Source organism: Muscardinus avellanarius, assembly GCF_963383645.1.
Source record: "Muscardinus avellanarius genome assembly, chromosome: 1".
In the NCBI taxonomy this organism is placed as follows: Eukaryota; Metazoa; Chordata; class Mammalia; order Rodentia; family Gliridae; genus Muscardinus; species Muscardinus avellanarius.
The window spans coordinates 103,984,229-104,010,962 of NC_137786.1; the positions used below are offsets into that span (position 1 = coordinate 103,984,229).

Here is a 26,734-nt window from a genome sequence, read left to right on the forward strand (position 1 = left end):
ATAAATGGGATTTGCACAGATTCCAAAAGGAACTGAAATACAAACTACAGTGTTAATATCACTTTCTTCAGGTTATTATTAACAGGTACTAACTGAGCTCAAATAGAACATGTCATTGTGCACTCTGAGCCATTAACATTGCTAGGAAAAAATAATTTTTTTGAAAATGGAATCATTTTCATGAATTTGTTTACATTTTGTAGTAACACCTTTTATAATGTGAGAACCATGTTTGCTTTTGTACATTTCACTTAAAAAATTGCAGTTGAGAGGGAACAACTATAATTACATTCAACATTTCAGTCAACAGAATGATAATATATTTTTATTAAAGTAATTGTAATGGATTCTCATTGCATATTTTTCCCACTTTAAGTGTTCTGAAATTTTGTCTTTTCTTTCAGTCACTGCATTAAAAAAGTATTGACTAGTCGGGCGTGGTGGCACACGCTTGTAATCCCCACGCTTGGGAGGCGGGGACAGGAGGATCGCGCAGGTTGGAAGCCAGCCACACTGGCTTAAGAGACCCTGTTTCCAAATAAAATATAAAAAAAATAGGTCTGGGAGTATAGCCCGGAAATAAAAGGGTTCCATCCCCAGTACCACCAAAAAAAATAAAAATAAAAATAAAATAAAAAGTATTGACTAATGCTTTAATTGTAACATATAGTATCTGCCTATAATGTCACCTAGAATAGAATTTTCTCAATTGGGAACAATTTTGCTCCCTATCTGAAGATATATATATCTGAGAGCCTCACTAAGTTGCTGAGCCTATTCTTTAAACTGTGATCCTCCAGTCTCAGCCTCCCAAGCATATAAGTATGCACCATCACGCTTGGCTACTGAAGACGTTTATAGTGTTACAACTCTTGGGGCATATTTTTGGCATCTAGTGGGTACAAACCAGAAATGTCATTAAACATCCTACAGTGCACAACATAGTCTTCCCCACAACAAACATTTAAGATTTATATCAAATATACTTCCAGTTCCTTTTGTACTCTGCTAGGTCAAGTGGACAAATCAAAGTAATTTATGGTGTGTATGTGTGTGTGTTGCTAAGGATCGAACCCAGGGGCAGCCTCCCAAGTACTAGGATTCCAGGTATGTATCGCCATGTCTAGCTTGTCTTTTTTTTCTTTTTTGCAGTGCTTGGGCTGGAACCCAGATCCTCATGCATGCTAAGCAAGTGCTTTACCATTGAGGTAGATCTCCAGCCTGATTTGTCATTTTTTTGAAAAATGTTTTTAGCTGTGTATGGTAAAGCATGTCTATAATCCTGGTACTCGGGAGGCTGAGACAGGAGGATTACAGGTTTGACAACAGTCTCAGCAAGTAGTGAGACTCATCAAACTAGTGAGACCCTGTTTCAAAATAAAAATAAAATAGAGCTGAGGTATAGCTTGGAGGTAGAATACCTCTGGGTTAAATCCCCAGTGCAAAAAAAAAAAAAAAAAAAAGATTTTTTAAAAAGTTTTAAACTAGCCAGGTATGTTGGCGCACGCTTATAATCCCAGCATTCGGGAGGCTGAGACCAGATGATCACCGTTCCCAGACAACCTCAGGTACTTAGTGATCTCCACAACTTAGTGAGCCCCTGTTTGAAAATAAAGAATAAAAAATAGGGCAGGGGGTATAGCTTGGAGGTCGCATGCCCCTGCATTCCATATCCAGACCTGCCAAAAAAAAAGTTTTAAGCTGGGTGTGGTGGCACACACTTGTAATCCCAGTACTTGGGAAGTTAAAGGAGGATGGCAGGTTCATGGCCAGCCTCAGCTACTTAGTTAGGACCTCTACAACTTAGTGAGATCTTGTTTCAAAATAAAGAATAAAAAATAGGGCTGGGGCATAGCTTGGGAGTAGAAATTCCCTAGGTTCAATCCCCAGTACCGGAAAAAAAAAAAGCTTTAAAATTGGGTTGTTTTTTCTGAATCAGTCATAATACTTAACTGATAAAGTCAGCAATTAGAAGCACCATGAGTCCATGAGTGTGTGTGTGTGTGTGTGTGTGTGTGTGTGTGTGTGTGTGTGTGTGTGTGTTTATGTATGGTACTGGGAATAACTTCCCAGCTCTACCCCGCAGCCCTCCCCAGCCCTTTTATGTTTTGTTTTGAGACAAGGTCTTGCTAGGGTGCTGAGGCTGGCCTCCTATCTTTGATGGTCCTGTCTCAGCCTTCCCAGTACTGGGATTACAGGTATGTACCACCATGCTGGGCTCCAGCACCCTTTTTGAAAAACTAGAAAGCTAAAGCTAGACATGGTGACACACATTTGTAATTCCAGTACTTGAGAGGCTGAGGCAGGAGGATTGCAGGTTCTTGGCCAGCCTCAGCAACTTAGTGAGACTTTCTACGACTTAATGAGACGGTTTCAAAATAAAAATAAAATAAGGCTGAGGGTGTGGCTCAGAGGTAGAATGCCCCTGTATTCTGTCCCCAGTACCCACCCCACGCACAGACTATTGCAAAACTAATGGAATGCTAGATAGATACGGCTGTGAGAAAAGTGGGAGTATTGATTAATCCCTTGCAGTTAGTTGTGAGGAACCTTTGTTTTATCTACCATTAAGCTTTCCCTGACTCTGCATTTTCTGTTCTTCACTGACTTGAGTGGTTATCTTCAATTCTTCAGAAAAGTAAATGTCGTCAGAAGACCGAGAAGCTCAGGAGGATGAACTGCTGGCCCTGGCGAGTATTTACGATGGCGATGAGTTCAGAAAAGCAGATTCTGTCCAAGGTGGAGAGACCAGGATCTATTTGGATTTGCCACAAAATTTCAAGATATTTGTGAGCGGTTAGTTAATAATATATTCTTAAACAGACTTTTCTGAATAAAGATTATTTTCAGTTATTTAGTATACCCTAAACTATTTGTCATGGTGTGTTTTTAGCCTTAATGATAAATGGTAGTATTATAAATGTAATGCATGTTTTCATTTTAAAAATAAGTTAGAATGAGAGATAAGCAGTTTGCAATTTGATTTTGCCTTTCTGACCACTGAATTTGGGTTATTAGCTTACATATTGTATGCATCCTGTCTTTTAACCAGCAGTTTATCATCCATGAATTATTGGTAGTTACAGACAAAATGAAATGAGAAACATCTGCAAAAATACTTGGAATTTGGGTGTGATGGGGCACACATATACAGTCCCAACTACCTGGGAGACTGAGGCAGGAGGGTCACAAGTTTGAGGCCAGGTGGGCAACTGAGTGAGACATTGTCTTAAAATAAAAAATAAAAGGGCTAGGAAGGTAGATCGATGATGGTAGGACATCCCTGGGTTCAGTCCCTCCAGTACCATAAAAATAAAAAAGAAAGAGGCCAGGAGTTGTGGCCCACACCTGTAATCCCAATACTTGGGAGGCTGAGGCACGAGGATTATAGGTTTGAAGTCAGCCTCAGCAATTTAGCAAGACCCTCAGCAACTTAGTGAGACCCTATTTCCAAATAAGAAATATAATAGGGCTGAGGGTGTAGCTCAGAGGTAGAATGCCCAGGATTCAATCCCCAATACCAAAAGAAACAAAAGGAGGAGGGAAGGAGGAAGAGGAAGAAAGAAGAAGGAAGGAGGAGGAAGAGGAAGGAAGAAAAAAAAGAGAAAGAAGAAAAGGAAACCAAGGAAGTAAGCACTTGGAAAGCCTTAAAGTACCATGGTGATTGTTAATTGTATTTGGTTTCCAGAATCATTTCAACTACCATAAACAGGTGACACAATGCTGTTATTCAAAAAACAAAACTACTTTTGATTAAATACATTCACAGAAGACCCTGATGTACACTTTCTCAAAATGTTTCTACTATAGAGGCATTGAGTAAAGAACAAGTGATGATTTAAACGAAACCTGATTGTGACAGTGCAGTGTGCTGTAATGTCTCCTCAAGCCTGAGAGCATTTGGGCACAAAAATTTCTCAACTATGATTCATGGGTAGTTGGCGCATCCTGGTCTTAAGTTGTTTGATAGAAATAAAATACCTTTTTCTCTAGAATATGTCTTTAAATGTCTACTTTAAACTTTCAACAAAACAAAACCGTGTGTATTGTTTGCTTTTTAGTGTTAGGAATTATACTGAGAAGTGTGTACAAGAATATGTTATATGTCTTCAATATACATTTCATGGTGTCTTGTAGATTTTTCAAGGGCTTATAAGATTGTTCTTTTAGGTGGTGGCTGTGAAGTTAAAAATAGAGAATAGAATGTGCTTTGGGAGGTTTTTATCCCTTCAACTAAAGCATTAAGTCTTTCTTGAGCACTGCTCCACATAATGGACACTCAGGTGTTGACCAGCTGATCCTTTCTAATCTTTGTTTTTGGTTCAGGCAATTCAAATGAGTGTCTCCAGAATAGAGGCTTTGAATACACCATTTGCTTTCTGCCTCCACTTGTGCTGAACTTTGAACTGCCACCAGATTATCCATCCTCCTCCCCACCTTCATTCACACTTAGTGGCAAATGGCTGTCACCAACTCAGGTAGACCCAAAACTTAATTTCTGCTATCCATTTTTAGAAACCTACAAAATCATCTTTAATTGAAGACTACCTCGATGATCTTGAATTTAGTGCATGAAGAACAAATGACTGGTTTTATAGTTTTTTTTTCCCCCTTGCTTTCATGAATCCTAATGGTAATTAATTGGGAATGTTCGGTGTCTTAAACAGAAATGGCAGTAACTGAAATCATGAATCATAAATTGCAGTGGTAGTGATTTTTAATCAAGTATTTTGTTTCTTGTCTTAACTATTTTCCCACTTAACTCTATTGTAATGGAGACTAGTAAGGTCCTCATTTTTTCTGAGATGTTGATATTTTTTTTCCTAATTTTTAATTCATTTCTTAAATGAAAGATTTCATTGTAATTAGGACTGAAAATTGAGCTGATGAAGCTATAAGTAAATTTCTTGAGTAAATAAGTGATTTTTTTCCATAAAAATCTACATATTAATAACAGTTGTTGACTGGTATCATGCAAATGTGAATGTATAAATATAGAAATTTAACTGGGCGTGGTGGGGCATATTTGTAATCCCTGCGCTTGGGAGGCAGAGACAGGAGGATCGCGCAAGTTCGAAGCCAGCCGTGCGCGCTGGCTTAGGAGACCCTGTTTCCAAATAAAAAAATATAAAGGTCTGGGAGTGTAGCCTGGAGGTAGAAGGGCTTCCAGGAACCCCAGTACCACACAAAAAAAAAAAAAAGAAAGAAAGAAATTTATACCATTCTCATAGATAATCAGTAAGGATTTAGACCTTACATTGAGAACCTTTGTTCCCTTCAGACTATATATTCTTTTCCAGTTACAACCTCGATTCTTTTTTAAAAATTAACATGTGACTGGGTGTGGTGGCACACGCTTGTAATCCCCACGCTTGGGAGGCTGAGACAGGAAGATCGCACAGGTTCAAAGCCAGCCCCACCTACTGAGTGAGGCTCTCAGCAACTTAGTGAGAACCTGTTTCCAAATAAGATATAAAATAGGTCTGGGAGGGTAGCCTAGAGGTAGAAGGCCCCTGGGTTGTGTCCCTAGCACCACACATGCACAAAAAAATTAACGTGTAATAGCTGGGCATGGTAGCACATGCCTGTAATCCCAGTATTTGGGAGGCTGACAGGAAGATTGTAGGTTTGAGGTCAACCTTAGCACTGTAGCAAGACCCTGTTTCAAAACAAAACAAAAAGTTAAAAAGGACTGGGCATGTACCTTGGAGGTAGAATACCACAGGGTTTGATTCCCAATACACAAAACATTCATTTGTAATAAATGTACATATTTATGGGGTACACTGATGTTTCAACAAATGTATAGAGTGTAATCGGATCAGGGTAATTAACATTTCCATTTTACCATTTATGTTTGGAGCCTTTACATACCTCTCTTCAACCTGAATTCTTGATTGAGACATAAATATAACTTTAAGCTAATATATTCAGATATAATGGATCAGTAGCAGCTACTTTTCCAGAAATCATGATAAAGATTGATAGGCTGACATATTAAGCCAAAGCCATCAGATTTGCTGACCTTAAAGAATAGATCATTAGTATTTCCTTTAATTAATTAATTTATTTATTTAATTTTGCAGTACTGGAGATGGAACCCAAGGACATTCTACCGCCAAGCTATACCCCCAGCCCTATTTTTTTATTCTTTATTTTGAAACAGGGTCTCAGTTGCAAAGGGTCTCACAAGTATCTGAGGCTGGCCGCAAACCTGCAATCTTCCTGTCTCAGCCTCTTGAGTACTGGGATTATAAGCGTATACCACCACCATGCCTGGCTAGTTTTTCTCTTTTAATCATATAATTTTCATCTTACTACTCACCAGTCTAATCTTTTAGATATGAATGTTTTTGCAAAATGAGAGTATGGTTCCAAAAGAAAATTAAACTTTATAAAAGGAGAACTGGCCGTGGTGGCGCACACTTGTAATCCCAGCATTCGGGAGGCTGAGACAGGAGGATCACAGTTCGCGGACAGCCTCAGTTACTTAGCGAGGCCCTTTGCAACTCAGTGAGATCCTGTTTCAAAATAAAGAATAATAAAATAGGGCTGGGGGTGTAGCTTGGAGTTAGAATGCTCCTAGGTTTCATCCCCAGTACTGCGAAATAAATAAATAAGGATAATATATAGACAGAATAAGAATGACTATTACTTAACATTTTAGTGTTTGTGTCAAAGGCAATATATATATAAACAGCTGATTATTTCCCCATAAATATCAAGACTGACATTTAGATCAATGATAGTCGACTAAATTATTTATATATTTATAATTCTATTTCTTCAGGAAGCTCAAGAGCTGTCATGCATGTGTATATGCACCGGCACGGGCATAAAATAGGAACAGATGAACTGGCTGTGTAGTTGTAGTTTCAGATTCTAGCATCCACTTAATGCTGGATGGTGGAGGTAGAAGATTGTTCATTGTGTTACATTTTAAAGCTAAAAATTACAGTACGAGTTTATCAAATAAATTCTTATGTATAGAGTTGACATTTTAACTGGTCTCTTAGGTTCCTGGTTCAATTCTTATTTGCTGCTGTACCCTGACACCATGGCATTGTGAATTTCACCGGTTGATAATGAAGCCAACACACAGACTTGTCATTCACTGAATTTGGAGTGGGTAGTTAAGATTCGAGAAGTGGGTTTAGTTTTCTAGTGTTTTCCATCATTCCTCTCCCAGTATAAATACACACAGTATCTCTCTTGCTCTTTCCTTCTGTCTTTCCCTTCTCTCCTTCACATTTACATGCATTCCTGCTGCCTCTTTTGGGAAGGGGCTGGAGAAGGAAAAAGGATGGAAGAGAATTATTTCTTCACTGGACTTGGTAACACAGCATGTACTTCCCTTTTAAGTAGTACATTTTACAGATTTTAATTTTTCTCTCTTTTTTGTGCAGTACCAGGGATGGAACCCAGGAGCATTCTACCTCCGAGCTACACCCCCAGCCCTATTCTTTTTATTCTTTGTTTTGAAACAAGGTCTCACTGAGTTGCAAAGGGCCTCACTAAGTAGCTGAGGCTGGCTGCTAACTGTGATCCTCCTGCCTCAGCCTCCTGAATGCTGGGATTACAAGCATGCACCTCCACGCCCAGCTCCATTTTACAGATTTTAGCACATTTCTCAAAAGCATGGTTGATATATGCATCTTCAAGCAAATCTGAAAAAGCATTAGTTGTCTTTAGTTGTCCAATCTTATTTCATTAATAAGTATTTAAGTTAGTCCCTGTGCAGAGTTTAGTCAATAGCATGCTACACAGAACAAAGAACAGAAAATATCCCAGTACTTGGGAGGCTGAAACAAGAGGATTGTAGATTTGCGATTAGCCTTATCAACTTAACGAGACTCTCAACAACCTAATGAAACCGTTTTAAAACAAAAAAGGATGGGGGTATAGCTTTGAGGTAGAATATTCTTGAATTCAATCCCTAGTTTTAAAAAAAATGTCCTTTTCCATTTGTTATTTAAATTTTCAAAGTTTGTCATCTGGAATGCTTTTTTGGGTGTTTACCCCAAAAAAGAAACACAGCTTATAATTCCTGGGCTCTATGTACAAATATTCTACATTTCTAATGAAAAATCTTCCTATATTTGCCTTTTAAATTGAACAGATCAGTTCAAAAGAAGTCAAAATAGGCTGGGTATGGTGGCACACTCTTGTAAACCCAGCATTTGGGAGGCTGAGACAGGAGGATGCGGTTCATGGACAGCCTCAGCTTCTTAGGCCCTTTGCAAATCAGTGAGACCCTGTTTCAAAATAAAGAATAAAAAATAGGCCTGGGGGTATAGCTCTGAGATAAAATGCCCCTGAGTTCAATCTCCAGTACCACAAAAAAAGGAAGAAAAAAAAGAAATCGAAATAGTTTAACATTGGCTATTTCTTTTCTATTTCTCTCTCTCTCTCTCTCTCTCTCTCTCTCTCTCTCTCTCTCTCTCTCTCTCTGTGTGTGTGTGTGTGTGTGTGTGTGTGTGTGTGTGTGTGTGTGTTACTGGGAGTGGAACCCAGGGGCTTTTCTACCTCTTGGCTATACTCCCAGACCTCTTTTATATTTTACTTGATAGCAGGATCTCACAAAGTTACTGAGAGCCTCACTAAGTAGCTGAGGCTGGCTTCGAACCTGTGTGATCCTCCTGTCTCAGCCTCCCAAGCATGGGGATTACAAGTGTGCACCACCACACCCGGCTATAACATTGGCTATTTAGGTAGCAAAAGTGTACTGCGTGGCAGCCAAACCATATTGAGGGCTTGTAATTGCTCAGGGCTAATATCAGCCTGCTTCTATTAATTGGGATTTGATAAAAGTTTGGATTGCTTAGTAGCTTGTAAATCTGAAAAAGGACTCTGAGGTTGAGTTCTGTTAGTAATTCCTTAGGATGATTTGGCTTTTGATTGGATTTAAAGTTAGAACCAGTTTTAAAAACTTGTTTGATACTTTTCACCCCTGGGCTAAAGAGTGAACCCAGGGACACTGGGCTATACCCCAGCCCATTTTTTTGTGTTGGAAGGTACTGGGGATTGAACCTGGGGGCATTCTACCTCTGAGCTACAACCCTAGCCCTATTTTTTTAGTTTGAAACAGTCTTGCTAAGTTGTTGAGGTTGGCCTTGAACCTGTGATAATCATTCTGTCTCAGCTCCCAAGTACTGAGATTACAGTCATGTGCCACCACACATTTAAATTTAAATTAATGCCAGCATTAATTTAAATTTATTTTTATTTGATAAAAACAAAAATATATGCTGGGCATAGTGGCTAACACTTGCAATCCCAGTTCTTGGGAGACTGTAACTTATTGAGACCCTGTTTCAAATAAATAATAAAAAATAGGGCTGGGGGTATAGCTCAGAGGTTAAAATGCCCCTGGGTTCAATACCCAGTACTGCAAAAGAAAAATTAATGAAATAAAAATTGGCTGGGCGTGGTGGTGCACGCTTGGAATCCCTGTGCTTGGGAGGCAGAGACAGGAGGATCGTGCAGGTTCAAAGCCAGCCTTGCTGGCTTAAGAGACCCTGTTTCAAAAAAAAAAAAAAATATATATATATATATATATATATATATATATATATATATATATGTATATGTATGTATGTCTGGGAGTGTAGCCTGGAGGTAGAAGAGTTCCATCCCCAGAATCACCAAAATAAATAAATAAATAAAAACATAAAAATTGAACAAAATTAGCCGGGCGTGGTGGTGGCACACGCTTGTAATCCCCGCGCTTGGGAGGCAGAGACAGGAGGATCGTGCAGGTTTGAAGCCAGCCGCGCGCGCTGGTTTAGGAGACCCTATTTCCAAATAAAAATGTAAAAAGAGGTCTGGGAGTGTAGCCCGGAGGTAGAAGGGCTTCCAGGAACCCCAGTACCACCAAAAAAAAAAAAAAAATTGAACAAAATTATTGGGTTCCTAGGATATGGTGTGTGTGTGTGTGTGTGTGTGTGTGTGTGTGTGTGTGTGTGTTTCAATACACAATATATGTTGTATAATGTTTAAATTGAGGTAAACGTTTATCTACTCAAATATTAACTCTTTATGATGAAAACATTTGCAATCCTGGCTTTTTTTTTCATGTAGCTTTTGAAATAGTATGTTATAATCTGTAGTCATTCTTCTTTGCAATAGCACACTAGAACTTCTTGTTCCTGTCTAACTAACTTAGTACCCACTCATCAACTTTCATTCTTATTCTCTCCAGCCTCTGGTGACCACCATTCCACTCTCAAAATTGAGAAAATAGTGTGTGTGTGTGTGTGTGTGTGTGTGTGTGTGTGTGTGTGTGTGTTACTGAGGATTGAACCCAGGCATTCTACCTCTTAGCTATACCCAAAGTCCTATTTATTTTTGTTTTGAAATAGGGTCTTGCTAGGTTGATGAGAGTGTCACTACTTGCTGAGGCTGTTCTTGAACATGCGATCCTCTTGTCTCAGCCTCCCAATTACTAGAATTACAGGCGTGGGCCACCATTCCTGCCTTTTTTTTTTTTTTTTTTTAATATTCCACATAGTGACACCAAGCAGCACTTGTTTTCTGTGCCTTATTTTATTTGTGCTGAGGATTAAACCTATAGGCATTCTATCTCAGAGCTACACCCCCAGCCCCATTTGATGATGATTCTTTTTTTTTATTTAAAAACAGGGTCTTGCCAGGTGTGGTGGCGCATGCTTGAAATCCCCGCGCTTGGGAGGCAGAGACAGGAGAATCGCACAGCTTCAAAGCCAGCCGTGCTGGCTTAAGAGACCCTGTTTCCAAATAAAAATATTTAAAAAAAAAATAGGTCTGGGAGTGTAATCCAGAGGTAGAAGGGTTTCCAGGAACCCCAGTACCACCACAAAAAAAAAAAAGAAAGAAAGAAAGAAAGAAAGAAAGAAAGAAAGAAAGAAAGAAAGAAAGAAAGAAAGAAAGAGGGTCTAAGTAGTTGAGCCTGGCTTCAAATCTGCTATCCTCAAGTACTGGGATTACAGGTGTGTGCCACCATGCCTGGCTCAGTGCCCAGTTTATTTTATGTAGCATAATGATCTTCTGTTCATTCCATGTAGTTGCAAATAGTGGATTTCATCCATTTTATGGCTAAATAGTATTCCATTGTATATATGTACTCCATTTTCTTTATTCATCTATGAATGAACATTTAAGTTGTTTCTGTTTCTTGATTATAGGAATAGTGTTCTAAAACACATGGAAGTGAAGATGTCTCTCTTGACATTCTGATTCATTTTCTTTGGATACACATCCGGTGGTGGGATGCCTGTATCATATTGTAGTTCTGTGTTGGCTTTTTGAGAAACCTTGGTGCTGTTTTTCATGTTAGCTGTACAAATTTCTCCATGGCCGGCAGCATGGAGGAGTTTACTTTTCTCTGCTTCTTTGCCAGCACTTGTCTCTTTGGTTATAGCCATTCTTACAAAAGTGAAATCTCATTTTGATTTTGGTTTATATTTTCCTGGTGAGTAATGTTGAGCGTTTTTTCATGTGCGTTGTTGGCCATTTATATGTCTTCTTTTGAGAAATGTCTACTTGGGTCTTCTCCCCTTTTTTCATTTTGTAGTGCTAGGGATTGAACCGTGGGCCTCTCACATGCTAGGCACTCTACCACTGAGTTACACCCAAGCCCTTTATTTTTCAGGTTATTTAAATCAGGTTATTTGGGGAGTTTTTTGCGATTACATTCTTGTAGTTCCCTATATATTCTGGATATCACCCTGTGTCAAATATATGCAGTACAAATAGTTTCTTCTATTCTGTAGGCTGTCTCATCACTCTGATGATAGTTTTCTTTGCTGTGCACAAGCCTTTTAGTTTGGTATAATCCTATTTGTCTATTTTTGCTTTTGTTTTCTATGCTTTTGGGATTTTGTCTAAAAAGTGCATGAGCATAGCCGGGCGTGGTGGCGCAAGCTTGTAATACCTGCTTTGGGAGGCTGAGACAGGAGGATCACACAGATTTGAAGCTAGCATCAGCTACTTACTTACTGAGGCTCTAAGCAACTTAGTGAGATCCTGTTTCCAAATAAAATATAAAATAGGTCTGGACATATAGCTTGGAGGTAGAAAGCCTCTGGGTTCCACCCCCAGTACCACAAAACAAAAAACAAAAAGTCCATGAGCATCCCAGTGTCCTGAAATATTTCCCTTGTGTTTTCTTCAAGTAGTTTCAAGGTGTTATATTTTCCTCTTTCATTTATTTTGTGTTGACATTGTATCTAGTGAGAGATAAAGGTATAGTTTTATCCTTCTGAATGTGGAGATCCAGTTTTTTCATCACCTTTTATTGAAAAGACTGTCCTTTCTTTGTTGATTTGTTTTGTGCTGTTGGGGACCAAACCTAGAGCCTCGAGTATTGTTTGCCAGCCTTCTACCACTGAGCCACGTTCCCAGTCCTAGATGACACTTTAAACTGTTCTTTTTCGCCGTGCGTGGTGGCGCACACTTGTAATCCCCGCGCTTGGGAGGCAGAGACAGGAGGATCACGCAGGTTCAAAGCCAGCTGCACTGGCTTAAGAAACCCTGTTTCCAAATAAAAATATAAAATAGGTGTGGGAGTGTAGCCTGGAAGTAGAAGGGCTTCCAGGAACCCCAATACCACAAAAACAAACAAACAAAAAAAAACCCTCTTCTTTTTCTAACCACTATTTCAGGGTACCTATAGGACTAGAACTCCTAAAGGGAAAGAAATAATTTTAGAAGTAAAACTAAGAACAAAGAACAGGAAAAAAAAAAGTCCCCTATCTCAGTGGCTCAAATGTAAAATATAAACCTAGTTCTATGTCTTAGGGGGTTTTGCCATTTCTCCTGTTTTTATGGAATTTTATTTAACTCTTGACTTTGTATTCTCAACTTTGGCTCATGTTGCTGGACAATTTAAGAAGTGCTTCAATAAAAATGTTGATTCTGAGCCAAGCATGATGGCACATGTTTGTAATCCCAGTACTTGGGAGGCTGAGATAGGAGGATCTGGGTTCATGGCCAGCTTCAGCTATTTAGTGAGGCCCTTCGCAACTTAGTGAGACCCTGTTTCAAAATAAAGAATAAAAAATAGGTCTGGTGGTGTAACTCAGAGGTAGAATGCCCCTAGGTTCAATCCCCAGTACCACAAAAAAAAATGTGTAGCATAGTTTTATCACAGTGGTAGAAAAATGGTGTTAGGAAGTACAAGAGTCTAACAAGTTAAAAAGATTCCTAGAGCCATCAGGAGTTGGTAAGCATCATCATCTTTCCAAGCTCACAACATCCTCGTGTGTTTCCTCCTAGCTCTCTGCTCTCTGCAAACACTTGGACAACTTGTGGGAAGAACACCGAGGCAGCGTGGTCCTGTTTGCATGGATGCAGTTTCTTAAAGAAGATACCCTGGCCTACTTGAATATTGTCTCTCCTTTTGAGCTTAGAATGGGTTCTCAGAAAAAAGTGCAAAGAAGGATGGCTCAGGCGTCTTCCAACACAGAGCTAGATTTTGGAGGAGCTGCTGGATCTGATGTAGACCCAGATGAAGTTGTGGATGAGAGAGCCGTACAGGATGTAGAATCATTGTCAAGTCTGATCCAGGAAATCTTGGACTTTGATCAAGCTCAGCAGATTAAATGCTTTAATAGTAAATTGTTCCTGTGCAATATCTGTTTCTGTGAGAAGCTGGGTAGTGAATGCATGTACTTCTTGGAGTGCAGGCATGTGTACTGCAAAGCCTGTTTGAAGGACTACTTTGAAATCCAGATCAAAGACGGCCAAGTTCAATGCCTCAACTGCCCAGAACCAAAGTGCTCTTCAGTGGCCACCCCTGGTCAGGTAACTTTAATCTAGTAACCGTTGCCTCTTCATCCTCTTTCACAAAGGAAAAGTTCTCGGGCTCCCTGGACATTCTGCTGCCTTGGAGCCAGCCCACTTGTTGCTCACTGTATCCATTAAGAAAGCTGTGGTCAGAGCTGGGTGTGGTGATGCACGCCTATGACCCTAGTACTTTTTTTTTTTTTTTTTAATTCCACATAGTGAGACCAAGCAGCACTTGTTTTCCTGTGCCTTATTTTATTTTATTTTATTTGTGAGATGAGTATTATTGCAGGTTTGCAACCAGCCTCAGTAACTTAGGTTCTCAGCAACTTATCAAGACCCTGTTTCCATATAAAAAGTAAAGTAGGACTGGGGATGTGCCTCAGAGATAGGACGCCCCTGGGTTCAATCCCCAGAAACACACACACACACATACACACACACACACACACACACACACACACACACACCCCAAAAACAAAACCAAAAAACAACTATGGTCAGACTGCTATTAGGGCTCTAGTGGTGAAATGCTTGCCTAGCATGTATGAAGCCCTGGGTTTAATCCTTAGTACTCTGCAAAAAAAAAAAAAAAAAAAAAAAAGATATGGTTTATTCTATGATTTAGATGAATGTAAATGCTTCCTTTTCTGGCCTTTTGATCACTAGTTCTAGACAAGGACCAGTGTTAAAAAGTTAATTACGAAATAATTTGGGTGATTTACTTTGTATGTCTTCTATGATCCCATCCACCTTGGGCTTATTAGCCTTTCTTGGATGAGATTGGGATTTGAAAGGGACATCCCTTGGGATGATTAACTGAATTATTTATAGACTTTAGCATAAGTACAGTCTACTTGGTTGGTTTGTTTTTAACTTTATGCACTCATAATTTTACTTACAGTAATAAATGCCACCCATTTAATTGTAGTTTGTTTAGTTTTGACAAAGGTTTAGACCCATGTAACCACCATCTTGGTTGCCATATTTGGTTTAATTTTTTTTGGTGCTGAGAATTGAACCCAGGGACATTCAGCCTCTGAGCTACACTCCCAGCCCTATTCTATTCTTTTGTTTGTGAAACAGGATATCAGTAAATTGCAGAGGTCCTCACTAGCCGAGACTGGCTGCAAACCCACGATATTCCTGTCTCCACCTCCCAAGAAATGAGATTACAAACATGCATCACCACACCTGGCATACTTGGTTTGATTCTGAAGCAAGACAGAGGTTGTAATTTCTGTGCTCCTGGCTTACACCAGCATCTTAAAAATCTCCTTAGAATCTTAACTGGTTTTGTGTCCCCTCAGGTCAAAGAGCTAGTAGAAGCAGAGTTATTCGCCCGTTATGACCGTCTTCTCCTCCAGTCCACCTTGGACCTGATGGCAGATGTGGTATACTGCCCCCGCCCGTGCTGCCAGCTGCCTGTCATGCAGGAGCCTGGCTGCACCATGGGCATCTGCTCCAGCTGTAATTTTGCCTTCTGTACCTTGTGTAGATTGACCTACCATGGGGTCTCTCCATGTAAGGTGACTGCAGGTATGTTGTAATTGTGGGATCCCAAACCCCTTTTCTTTACCCCTTCCCAAGCAAAGCTATATGACTTTAATTCTTAAATTTAGAAATAGTCATTTGCCAGACATGTTGGTGCATTTCTGTAGTCTAGGACTTAAGAGATTAAGACAGGGGGATTGCAGATTCATGACCAGCCTCAGTAATTTAGTGAGACCCTGTTTCCAAATAAAAAAATAAAAATTTTTAACTCAGAGGTAGAATGACCGTGGGTTTAGTCCCCAGTAAACACACACACACACACACACACACACACACACACACACACACTCTCTCTCTCTCTCTCTCTCTCTCTCTCTCTCAATTAATTAATCAGTAAAATTAGAGCTGAAGATATAGTTCAGAGGTAGAATATTCCTGAGTTAAATCCCCAGTACCACAGAAGTAAATAAGTAATAGAAATATTCATTCAGCAGATACTTTGTGTTCGTTTACTGTCCTGGGCTCTGGGGTTTATAGTAGCAGAAAAGAGAATTTATGCCTTTGTGGAATTTACATTCCAGTGTGGGTGACAAACAAACAAAATAAATAAGGATATTAATAAGTGCTAAGGAGGAAAAGAAAGAAAGCAGAAGCAGGCAGGACATGAAATGTTCTGAGTGGGAGAGGACTTGGGATTTAGTTACTCAGACCAGGGGAGGGTCGGGTCAGAATGGGTTAAGGAAAGACTTGAAGAAAGCCTGGCACTGTGGCGCATGCCTGTAATCTCAGTACTTGGAAGGCGGAGACAAGAATCGCAAGTTCAAAGCCAGGCTCAGCAATTTAGTGAGACCCTATTCAAAACTTGGAGATAGAATGCCCCGGGCTCGCTCCAGCACCTCACAAGCATACACACGTGCATGCGCACAAACATACACACAGCACCACCACCCCCCAAAAAAAGAGAGAGAGAGAAGAAAAAAGACTTGAAGACAGTAAGGAGAACTGTGCAGATACAGGGAGAGCATTTCAGGAAAGAAATGGCAAGATAATATCTACATAGGAACATGGGTAATAAAACTCTTAGAGGCTCAGTCATCAAATATTTCTCATTTTTCCCAGGGAGGCCTCAGAATCTCCCTCAACATAGCACCTCACAGAGCCGCCCTCTGTTAGAGTGGGCACAGGCGGGGAACCCGTGTTTCAATTCTGATCTAGATAAAGACTGGGAAATCAGGCCCTGGTTGTGAGGTTAACTGGCCTTGGTGGCTTAGTTCTTCTCAGATTTAACTGGAATGATGATATTAGCTCTTTCATAGGGCTATTAAGAAGACGAAGAGAACTTCTACTCAGAAAGTTCTTAGCGGTGTATGGTGGCACACATTTGTAATCCCAGCATTTGGGAGGCTGAGACAGGAGGATGTGGTTCAAGGACAGCCTCAGCTGCTTAGTGTAGCCCTTTGCAACTCAATGAGACTCTGTTTCAAAATAAAGAATAAAAAATAGCCAGGGCATGGTGGCACACAGTTTGTAATCCCAGTGCTTGGGAGGCGGAGACAGGAGGATCAGGCAGGTTCGAAGCCAGCCTCTGGCTTAAGAGACCCTGTTTCCAAATAAAATATAAAAAATAGGTCTGGGAGTATAGTCTGGAGGTAGAAGGGTTCCATCACCAGTACCACCAAAAATAAATAAATAAATAAATAAATAAATAAATAAATAAATAAATAAATAAATAATAGGGCTGGGGGTATGGCTCAAGAGGTAGAATGCCCCTGGGTTCTATCCCCAGTACCACAAAAAAAAAAAAAAAAAGTTCTTATACTAGTCTATGACAAGGTAAACAGAAATTGAGAGGATTAGAAACTTATAGCAACTTCAGACTAATTTTATGTTAGTCAAATCTAATAAAAAGTATTCTTTAGTTTTTATAATAATTCATTTGATTTTATTTTGTAAAAGTATTTATCTTTGACAGATTGGTGGAGGAAAATTGTTTTTACCCTAAATAATATGAGAAAAAAAATAGGCTGACAAAATGCAAATTATTATTATAGTTACTAATTGCTATTTCAAAATACAAATACAGTAGGATAGAGCTGAGGCTATAGCTTGGAGGTAGAATGCCGTAGGTTCAAGCCTCAGTACCACATACACAAAAAAGAGGGAGCGACATCTCTGAATAATGTGAGGAGAGTAGACTAATAAAACAACCAGAACATTAATAAGGAAGATCTTTAAGTTTTTTGAAAAATAAAATAGAATTGTGAACAAAAGCATTTTGTCTTCAGGTATAACCTTTGCAAATGGTTGCCTGATCCATCTAAGTTAATCGGTAGAGCAGTAGAAGCAAGGTAAAAAGAATCAAAGGAAAACATTAGCAGGAAGAACTTTATAGCACCTGTAACACGGGACGGGGCAAAGTGAAGATGATAAATTTTATTCACTGATTATTTTATATGTACAATTGAATGGTTGGTCTTTGCTCTTAAGTCAAGGTGCCTTGTGTAGTTGATAAACCTTGTTGATTATCAGATGGGGAATGTTGCTAACAGTGGAAAAGCAGTGTCTGTTTTACGCTATGTATCTTTTATTTATTTATTTTATTTTTTAATTTTTTGGTACTGGAGATTGAACCCAGGGGCATTCTACCTGTGAGCTACATCCTCAGCCCTATTTTAATTTTTAGTTTGAAATAGGGTCTCTATAAGTTGATGAGGCCTTCACTAAGTTGCTAAGGCTGACTTTAAACCTATGATCCTCGTAGCTCAGCCTCCCAAGTACTGGGATTATAGGTGTGCACCACCATATGTACCTTTTAGACGAGTTAGTCTTTAACTGTATGCTACTAGTTGCATAAACACATTGTTAAGAAATCAAAATCAAAGGAAAGTCTACCTCTAGCAAGTCCAGCTTTTCTAGATGGGGACTTCCTTTCCCTCCTTTGTCATTTGTGCATGTGTAATTTTTACATAGTTATATTTTTTCTGGATTCTGTAATGAGTGTTTGAATTGGGGCTACTACACCTCCAATCCTGTATTATTTGGAAACAGGACCTCACTAAGTTCCTGAGGCTGGCAGTGAACCTGCAGTCCTCCTGTCTCAGCCTCCCAAGTACTGGGATTACAGACATGTATGCCACCATGCCTGGCTCTGATTATATTTTAATAATTTAATATTGTCTTTAAATAGATCTTTCACACATATTTATTTTCTTGAAAATTTAATTTGTTTGCCATTGTTATGTGCATGGAAATACACATGACTTTACTTTGTAGTATTTTCTTCTGATGAAGTCCTAGGAATAGTATTATTGAGTAGTAAAAAATTGTAGCCATTTTAGGCCGGGCGTGGTGGCGCACGCTTGTAATCCCAATGTTCGGGAGGCTGAGACAGGAGAATCACAGTTCGTGGACAGCCTCAGCTACTTAGTGAGACCCTTGCAACTCAATGAGACCCTGTTTCATTGGGGGTGTAGCTCAAAGGTAGAATGGCCCTGGGTTCCATCCCCAGTACCGCAAAAAAAAAAAAAAAAAGATTGTGACCATTTTAAATGATTTTTAGTCAATATCACAAAGTAGTATAAAAGTTAATTTTTTGTTTCACTTTCTAGAAAAATTAATAGACCTACAAAATGAGTACCTGCAAGCAGATGAAGCCACTAAAAGGTTTTTGGAACAGAGATATGGTAAGAGGGTGATTCAGAAGGCCCTGGAAGAAATGGAAAGTAAAGAGTGGCTAGAAAAGAACTCGAAGAGTTGCCCGTGTTGTGGGACTCCCATACAGGTAAGTGTTTTGGAACAGAGATGGAGGCAGCAGATCTGAAAGCATGTCATGATTACCTGAAATTAAGAAGCCTAAGCCAGGCAGGGTGGTGCATGCCTGTAATCCTAGTACTTGGGAGGCTGAGGCAGAAGGGTCACAAGTTCAAGACCAGCCGCAGCACCTTAGGGAGCTTCTCAGCAAAACAAAACATAAAAAGGGCTGGGGGTATAGTTTGGAGGTAGAATACCCCTGAATTCAACCCCCAGTACAGAAAGAAAGGAAGGCTATTAGTCTAGTAACTTATATTTTGGTATATATTAAGCCTTTGTGTGTGTGTGGGGGGGGGTACTGGAGATGGAACCCAGTGGCATTCTACTTCCGAGATACACCCCAGGCCCGATTTTTTATTCTTTATTCTGAAATGGGGTCTCACTGAGTTGCAGAGGGCCTCACTAAATAGCTGAGGTTGTCTGCGAACTGTGATTCTCCTGTCTGAGCCTCCAAAATGCGGGGATTATAGGCGTGCACCACACGACCGCCTATAAGCCTTCTTATGTGGAAAATGCAAATTTGACTACTAAATATTGTTCCTGACCCTTTTAGTGAGAGGGTACTGGAGATTGAACCCAGTGGCATTCTACCTCTGAGCAATACCCCCATCCCCTTTTTTACTTTTTAGTTTGAAACAGGGGCTCACTAAGTTACTGAGGGTCTTGCTAAATTGCCGAAGCTGGCCTTGAACCTGTGACCCTCCTGTCTCAGCCTTCTAAAAACGAGGATTATAGGTGTGTACCTCTACCCCAGTTAACCTTTATTTATTTTTATTTTTTTAATAGAGCTGGGGATTGAACCCAGGGCCTTGCTTAAGCTAGGCAAGTACTCTACCACTGAGCTATATCCCTATCCTCAATTTTTAATTTTATTTTGAGATAGGGTCTTGCTAAATTGCCTGCACTTTTCTCAAACTTGTGATCCTCCTACCTCAGCCTTCTGAGTAGCTGGGAATATAGGTGTGCACCGTCATGCCCAGCTTGTTACTGACCTTAAATAACATAGTGCTTTTGTACAGACCCAGTTGTTCTCATATCCAAATCAAAATTATGGGCTATGCACAAGTCTATTTTCTGTTGCTAATTTACTACAGATTGGGTAAAGTATTAAGAAAAGAGTTTATTTTGTATTTATTGTTTATCAGAAGAGATTTTGCAGCTGGGCGTAGTGGCACATGCTTGTAATTCCAGCATTTGGGAGGAATGAGACAGGATCGTGGTTCACAGACAGCCTCAGCTACTTAGTGAAGCCCTGTGCAACTTAATGAGACCCTATTTCAAAATATAGAATAGAAAATAGGGCTGGGGATGTAGCTCGGAGGTAGAATGCCCCTGGGTTCCATCCCCAGTACCACAAAAAACAAAAGAGAGAGATTTTGCTAAGTATTTATTCACAGAAACACTAAGTATTTTCTGTATTTTACTTGTAATAAAGAATAGTAAGCATTAAACTATCAGTATGTTAACCTATCTCAATCTTGCATGAGAAAAGGGAGGAAACGAGGAGAGTGTTATACCAAATGCTTTTGGCAGTGCATTTCCATTTAGCTTTTATAACCTTGATATTCTCTTTCTTATCCTCCCCACCAGAAGTTAGATGGCTGTAACAAAATGACGTGTACTGGCTGTATGCAGTATTTCTGCTGGATTTGCATGGGTTCTCTCTCTAGAGCAAACCCTTACAAACATTTCACGGATCCCGATTCCCCGTGTTTTAACAGGTGTGTATTCACAGAATTGTACAGACTTGGCAGCAATTCTTGGTACTTAATTTGCAGGTCACAGTCCAATGTTTTAATTAAGTACTTGGCCTTACAGGATTCTGCATGTTTTCCCATGTATATAATTTATATATTATTTTCTTGAAAATGAGGGCTTTTTATGGTACTAAGTAAGGTTTGAACCCAGAGCCATTCTGCCTTTGAGCTACACCTCTAGCCCTATTTTATTTTTATTTTGAAACAGAGTCTTGCTAGGTTGATGAGAACCTCATTACTTGCTAAAGCTGTCCTTGAACCTGTGATCTTCCTGTCTCAGCCTCCCAAGTACAGGGATTACAAGTGTGCGCCACCACACCTGGCTTAACAATGAGTTTTATAATGAGAATATACACTACCTGAAATTTTTTTATTTTACTTTTTTTTTTTTTTTGCAGTACTGGAGTTCCTGAAAGCCCGTCTATCTCTGGGCTACACTCCCAGATCTATTTTATATTTTTTATTTGGAAACAGGGTCTCTTAAGCCAGTGAAGCTGGCTCCGAACCAGCGCGATCCAGGATCGTCCTGTCTCTGCCTCCCAAATGCAGGGATTACAAGCGTGCGCCACCACGCCCGGCTTTATTTTACTTTTTGTCCTTTTCCTTGGTTAATTGGTTGGTACTGGGGATTGAAACAAGAACCCCTGCTTGCTAGGCAAATACTCTTATCACTGAGCTAGCCCTGTTTTTTTATTTTATTTTTTTATTTTTTGGTGGTACTGGGGGTGGAACCCAGAGGCTTTCTACCTCCGGGCTATACTCCCAGACCTATTTTCTACTTTATTTGGAAACAGGGTCTCACTAAGTTGCTGAGAGCCTCACTAAGTAGCTGAGGTTGGCTTCAAACCTGCGTGATCCTCCTGTCTCAGCCTCCCAAGTGGGGGGATTACGAGCATGCCCGCTAGCCCTGTTTATTTTATTTTGAGATGAGGCCTCTCTGAGCTGCTCAGGCTGGCCTCCAACTTGTAATCACCTGCCTCAGCCTCACTGGTGACTGGAATTACAGGCATGTGCCACCATGCCCAGCTGTCTTCAACTTTTCATAGTGAAAAATTTCAAACATACAGAAAAGTTGAGAGGGTAGTACTATGACTAGTATGAGTAAACAGTAATACTTTTCCATATTTGTCCTCTCTATTCATCTTTTTTGCTAAGCTACTTGAAAATAAATGGTAGTTATGATAATGCTTTTATTTATTTATTTATTTATTTATTTATTTATGTATTTTTGGTGGTACTGAGGGTGGAACCCAGAGGCTTTCTACCAACGGGCTACACTCCCAGACCTATTTTATTTGGAAACAGGGTCTTGCTAAGTTGCTGAGAGCCTCACTGAGTAGTTGAGGCTGGCTTCGAACCTGCACGATCCTGTCTCAGTCTCCCAAGCGCGGGGATTACAAGCGTGCGCCAGCACACCCAGCATGCTTTAACTTTAAATACTTCCACACATATCTCCTAAGAAAATGCTTCTACCCAGGTGTGGTGGTACATGCTTGTAATTCCAGTACTTGGGAGACTGAGACAAGAAGATCGAGGATTCGTGGCAGCCTCAGCTGCAATTTAGTGAGACCTTGTTTCAAGGTAAAGAATAAAAAATAGGGCTGGGGGTGTAGCTTGGAGGTAGAATGCTTCTGGGTTCCATTCCCCATTATAGGGGGGGAAAAAATGTTTCTAGTGGTGAGGGTGTAACTCAGCGGTGCAGTGTTTTTGCAGCATGTGTGAGGTCCTGGTTCATAATCTCATTACTTGGAAAACCAAAACAGGAGAATCGAAGGTTCTAGACCAGCTTTGTCAACTCACCAAGAAAGACTGTTTCAGGATAAAAAGTAAAATAGGCTGAGGGTTTCACTAAGAGGTAGAATGCCTCAGGCTTCAATTTCTAGTACCAAAAAAGAAAAAGAAAAAAAGGAAAAGAGTAAAAGAAGACAATGCTTCTACATGACCTACATGATGACAATACCTTTAAAAAATTAATGATAATGGCATACCGCCCTCAATAGCATCACATACTTAAATCTTCCCAGTTGTCCTTTGAAAGTCCTATTGAAGCCATATTACTGTGCCAGGATCTAATCAAGTTCAGTTATTGTAATTGGTAATTGTTTATTTTTCTTTCCCTTTTTTGTACTTGGGATTGAACCCAGGGGCTCTCTAAACTAGATATCGAACCTAGGGATATTCTACCTCTGAGCTACACCCCAGCCCTATTTTTTATTCTTGATTTTGAAACAGAGTCTCACTAAGTTGCAGAAGGCCTCACTACGTAGCTGAGGCTGTCCACGAACCGCGATCCTCCTGTCTCAGCCTCCTAAGTACTGGAATTACGAGTATACTCCACCACACTTGGCATGCCTGGCTTTTTTATATTATTTTACTTGTGTGTGTGTGTGTGTGTGTGTGTGTGTGTGTGTGTGTGTGGTGCTGGGGATAGAACCCAAAGGCTTTCTACCTCCGGGCTATACTCCCAGACCTATTTTATATTTTATTTGGAAACAGGGTCTTGCCAAGTTGCTGAGAGCCTCACTAAGTAGCTGAGGCTGTCTTCGAACCTGCACGATCCACCTGTCTCAGCCTCCCAAATACTGGAATTACAAGTGTGTGCTACCACGCCCGGCTAAAATTATTTTGGTACTAGGAATTGAACCCAGGGGCATTCTACTCCCAAGCTACACCCCCAGCTTTTTAAATTTTTTTATCTTGAAATAGAGTCTCACTAAGTTTTGGAGGCTGGCTTTGAATCTACAATCCTCCTGTCTCAGCCTCCCAAATACTAGAATTAAAGATGTACACCACCACCCCAGATTTGATTTTTTATTTTGAGACAGGGTCTTGTTAAGTTGCTGAGACTGGCCTTGAACTTGTCGTCCTCCTGCCTTAGCAGCTGGGATTGCAGGCTTGAGCCACTGTACCTGGTTCTCTCTCTCTCCTTCATCTTTTTGTGGTACTGATGATTGAACATAGGGGCATTCTACCATCAAGCTACAGCACCAGCCTGATTTTATTTCTTACTTGGAGACAGGGTCTCACTAGGTTACTGAGAACCTTACTAAGCTGTCAAGGCAGATTTCAAACCTGTGATCTTCCTATCTCAGCCTCCCAAGTACTGGGATTACAGGCATGTACTACCATGCCTGGCTTTTTTTTTTTTTTTAGGAGAAAAAAAAAATTTTAATGCTGGGGATCAAACCCAGGGCCTTGCACATGCCATATAAGTGTTCTTCTAATGAGCTATACCTGCAGCCTGAACATTGAGTTTTTGAAGAGTCTAGATCAGTTATCCTATATGATGTCTTACCTTCTATAGTTTTATTTCTCTATAGTGTCTTTTAGTTTGTTTCTCTATCTTCTATATATGCTTTCAGCCGGAAATTAGATCTAGAATGAAGTTTGAATCGATTTAGAGTAACATATTTGACAAGGATATTTCATGAGTGGGTGATATGCACTATGGGTTGTACCACATTAGGAGCCCATAATGCCAGGCTGTCTTCTGTTAGTGTGATGCTCAGTTCTATCACTTACTTCATCGTGAAGGTAAGTTTCCCCTTTTTTATTAGTAAGTAATCTGTTGGTTGATTGCTTGGCATGGCGTGAATATTCTGTTCTCCAACAGCTAGCATATTTGAGCATCAGTCAAAGATCTCTCTTTTTTCTTTGTGTATGGTACTGGGGATTGAACGCAGGGGTGTTCTACCACTGAGCTACATTCCCAACCTTTTTATTTTATTTGTAATTTTTAATAGGGTCTTGCTAAGTTACTGCACACTGGCCTCGAGGTTTTGATCCTTCTCTCTCAGCCTCCCAAATACTGGGATAACAGGCATGTGCCACCAAACTCAGCTGATAATGATCTCCCTTAATAGGCAATTTTTTAAAACTAGTGATTAAAGGCAGGATGCTTTATCCCATTGAGTTACATCATTTTTTACTTTTTATTTGGAGACAGGGTTTCACTAAGTTGTAGAGGATAGGTTAGAACTTGCAGCCTTCCTGCTGTAGCCTCCTGTCTTCATTCTCCAGAGCACCTATACTCATCAGTGTTATGAAACTGAAAGAGAAATTAAAGAAATAAGCCCTGCTGTGAACTATTGGGACTCTAGTATTGGAAATTGCATTAATTTTAGGTACTATAAGGGAAGGAAGACAAATTGGCAAAATACTCCAATATGAAATATTTCACTAGTGGAAGGTACTAGGACTGTGAAGATAGAGAATGGAAGGATTAACATATGATAGAGAAATGATAGCGCTCCACTTCTTTTAGATGGCCACGTTCTCAAATCTTTTTTTTTTTCTTCCTTTTTTAGATTTTGAGGTACTGGAGATGAAACCCAGGGGCATTCTACCTCCAAGCTACAGCCCAGTTTTTCATTCTTTATTTTGAAACAGGGTCTAACTGGGTTGCAGAGGGCCTCATTAAGTAGTTGATACTGCCACGAACCCTCAATCCTGTCTCAGCTTCCCAGATGCTGGTATTACAAGAAAAACCACGACCAGCTCCCAATCTTATTTCACTTATTGTGTACATTGAGCCTAAGTTTGTCCTTGGTCCTATAGAGTTTGGATCCTAAAAGGACTGAGTATTAATAGGGGTTAAACCCAGGGCTTTGCACATGCTAGATAAGTGTTCCATCACTGAGTTACATCTATGTTCCTTCATATTTTATTTTGAGACAGGGTCTCACTAGGTTGCCCAGACTGGTCTTAAGCTTAAGATTCTCCCGCCTTAGCCTCTGAGTAGCTGGGATTACAAGTGTGTGCCATTATGCCTAGCTAAAAGGACTGGTCTTATAAACTTTAGGCAGCTTATTCAGAGGGATCCAGATTTCAGTCTTCCTCAATGGAGTAATTAAGGAAGAAAAGATACCAGAGAACACAGAAAGCTTTTTTGAAGAGAGGAAAGGTGGAGTATGTTCAGTTTTGTCCAAGTGCATATAAATATATGCTCATTTCATGCTTCCAGGTTGTTCCATGCGGTGGATGTTAATGGAGATATTTGGGAAGATGAGATTGAAGACTAGTTAAGTCCTGCTCATGATACGGAAGTGGAATGGTTTGCCCTAACCTTCTGTCAAGTACACAGATTAACTTTGCACAATAACTAGGGTACCATGCTTTCACAGAAGATAAGGAAGAACAAGGTTTATATTTTCATTTGGTACTACTGATTATGGCACATTCATACATTTTCCTGTGTATCATAAATCGATAAAATTATAAGCCAAAGGTTCAGAAATGAAAACTATAGGATATTAAATATTATACTGTGCTCAAAGCTCTGAAACTTAAAAATAAATATTTATTTTATTCCCCAAGCTTTAGGTAAGGAGAGGGTCAAGAGTTAAACTTAACCATCTCTGAGAAGCATCCCTCTGAGACATTCTGTTGGCACCCCCAGTCCTCCTACTCACAGCTGCAGCGGGAGGGAGCAGGGCTGGAAGCCTTATTAAATTGTACTGAGAGCCTGACCTTATTATTCCATGTCACTCACATTCCTTCTGACTTAAATCTCTGCTAAGTTCGTTCTCTTTGGAGGGATCCTTGTACTCTATAACTGACGGAATGGCCCGGTGTCATTTTGATCTACTGCTTTTCAGAGTTTAGAAATTTATAATAATTTAAGAAATATTTTAATACCATAAACACTGTGGATGACTTGATATTTATGAGAGGTATTATAATTGCTTGACTTTGACCCAGATCTAGAATGTAACGATACTGGCTCAGAAGAATCTCAGCCCCAGTCTACCTTCCTGGGCGGTAGAGCTTAGTTAGATTCACCTTTCCACATTCTTTCCCTTTATCCTCCCCCCTTCTGTTGGTAAGACAATTTTAATATTAATTCCAGGAGCACATATTTTTATTTCTTTTGCTGGAATAAGAGAGAACCTAATATATTCTCAAGCTGG

At 39.9% G+C, this 26,734-nt stretch overlaps 1 protein-coding gene across 1 annotated transcript; it reads left to right on the top strand.

Annotated features, from left to right (window-relative positions):
* Positions 1–2,642: 2,642 nt before the first annotated feature.
* Positions 2,643–25,846, top strand: RNF14 (ring finger protein 14; the record flags this gene model as incomplete). The annotated part of the gene is made up of 7 exons (XM_080703780.1): positions 2,643–2,796; positions 4,327–4,478; positions 13,255–13,782; positions 15,075–15,303; positions 18,867–19,039; positions 20,659–20,789; positions 25,789–25,846. 7 exons carry the CDS (start codon positions 2,643–2,645, stop codon positions 25,844–25,846), a joined length of 1,425 nt encoding a protein of 474 aa, XP_080559906.1.
* Between the last annotated feature and the right edge of the window lie 888 nt (positions 25,847–26,734).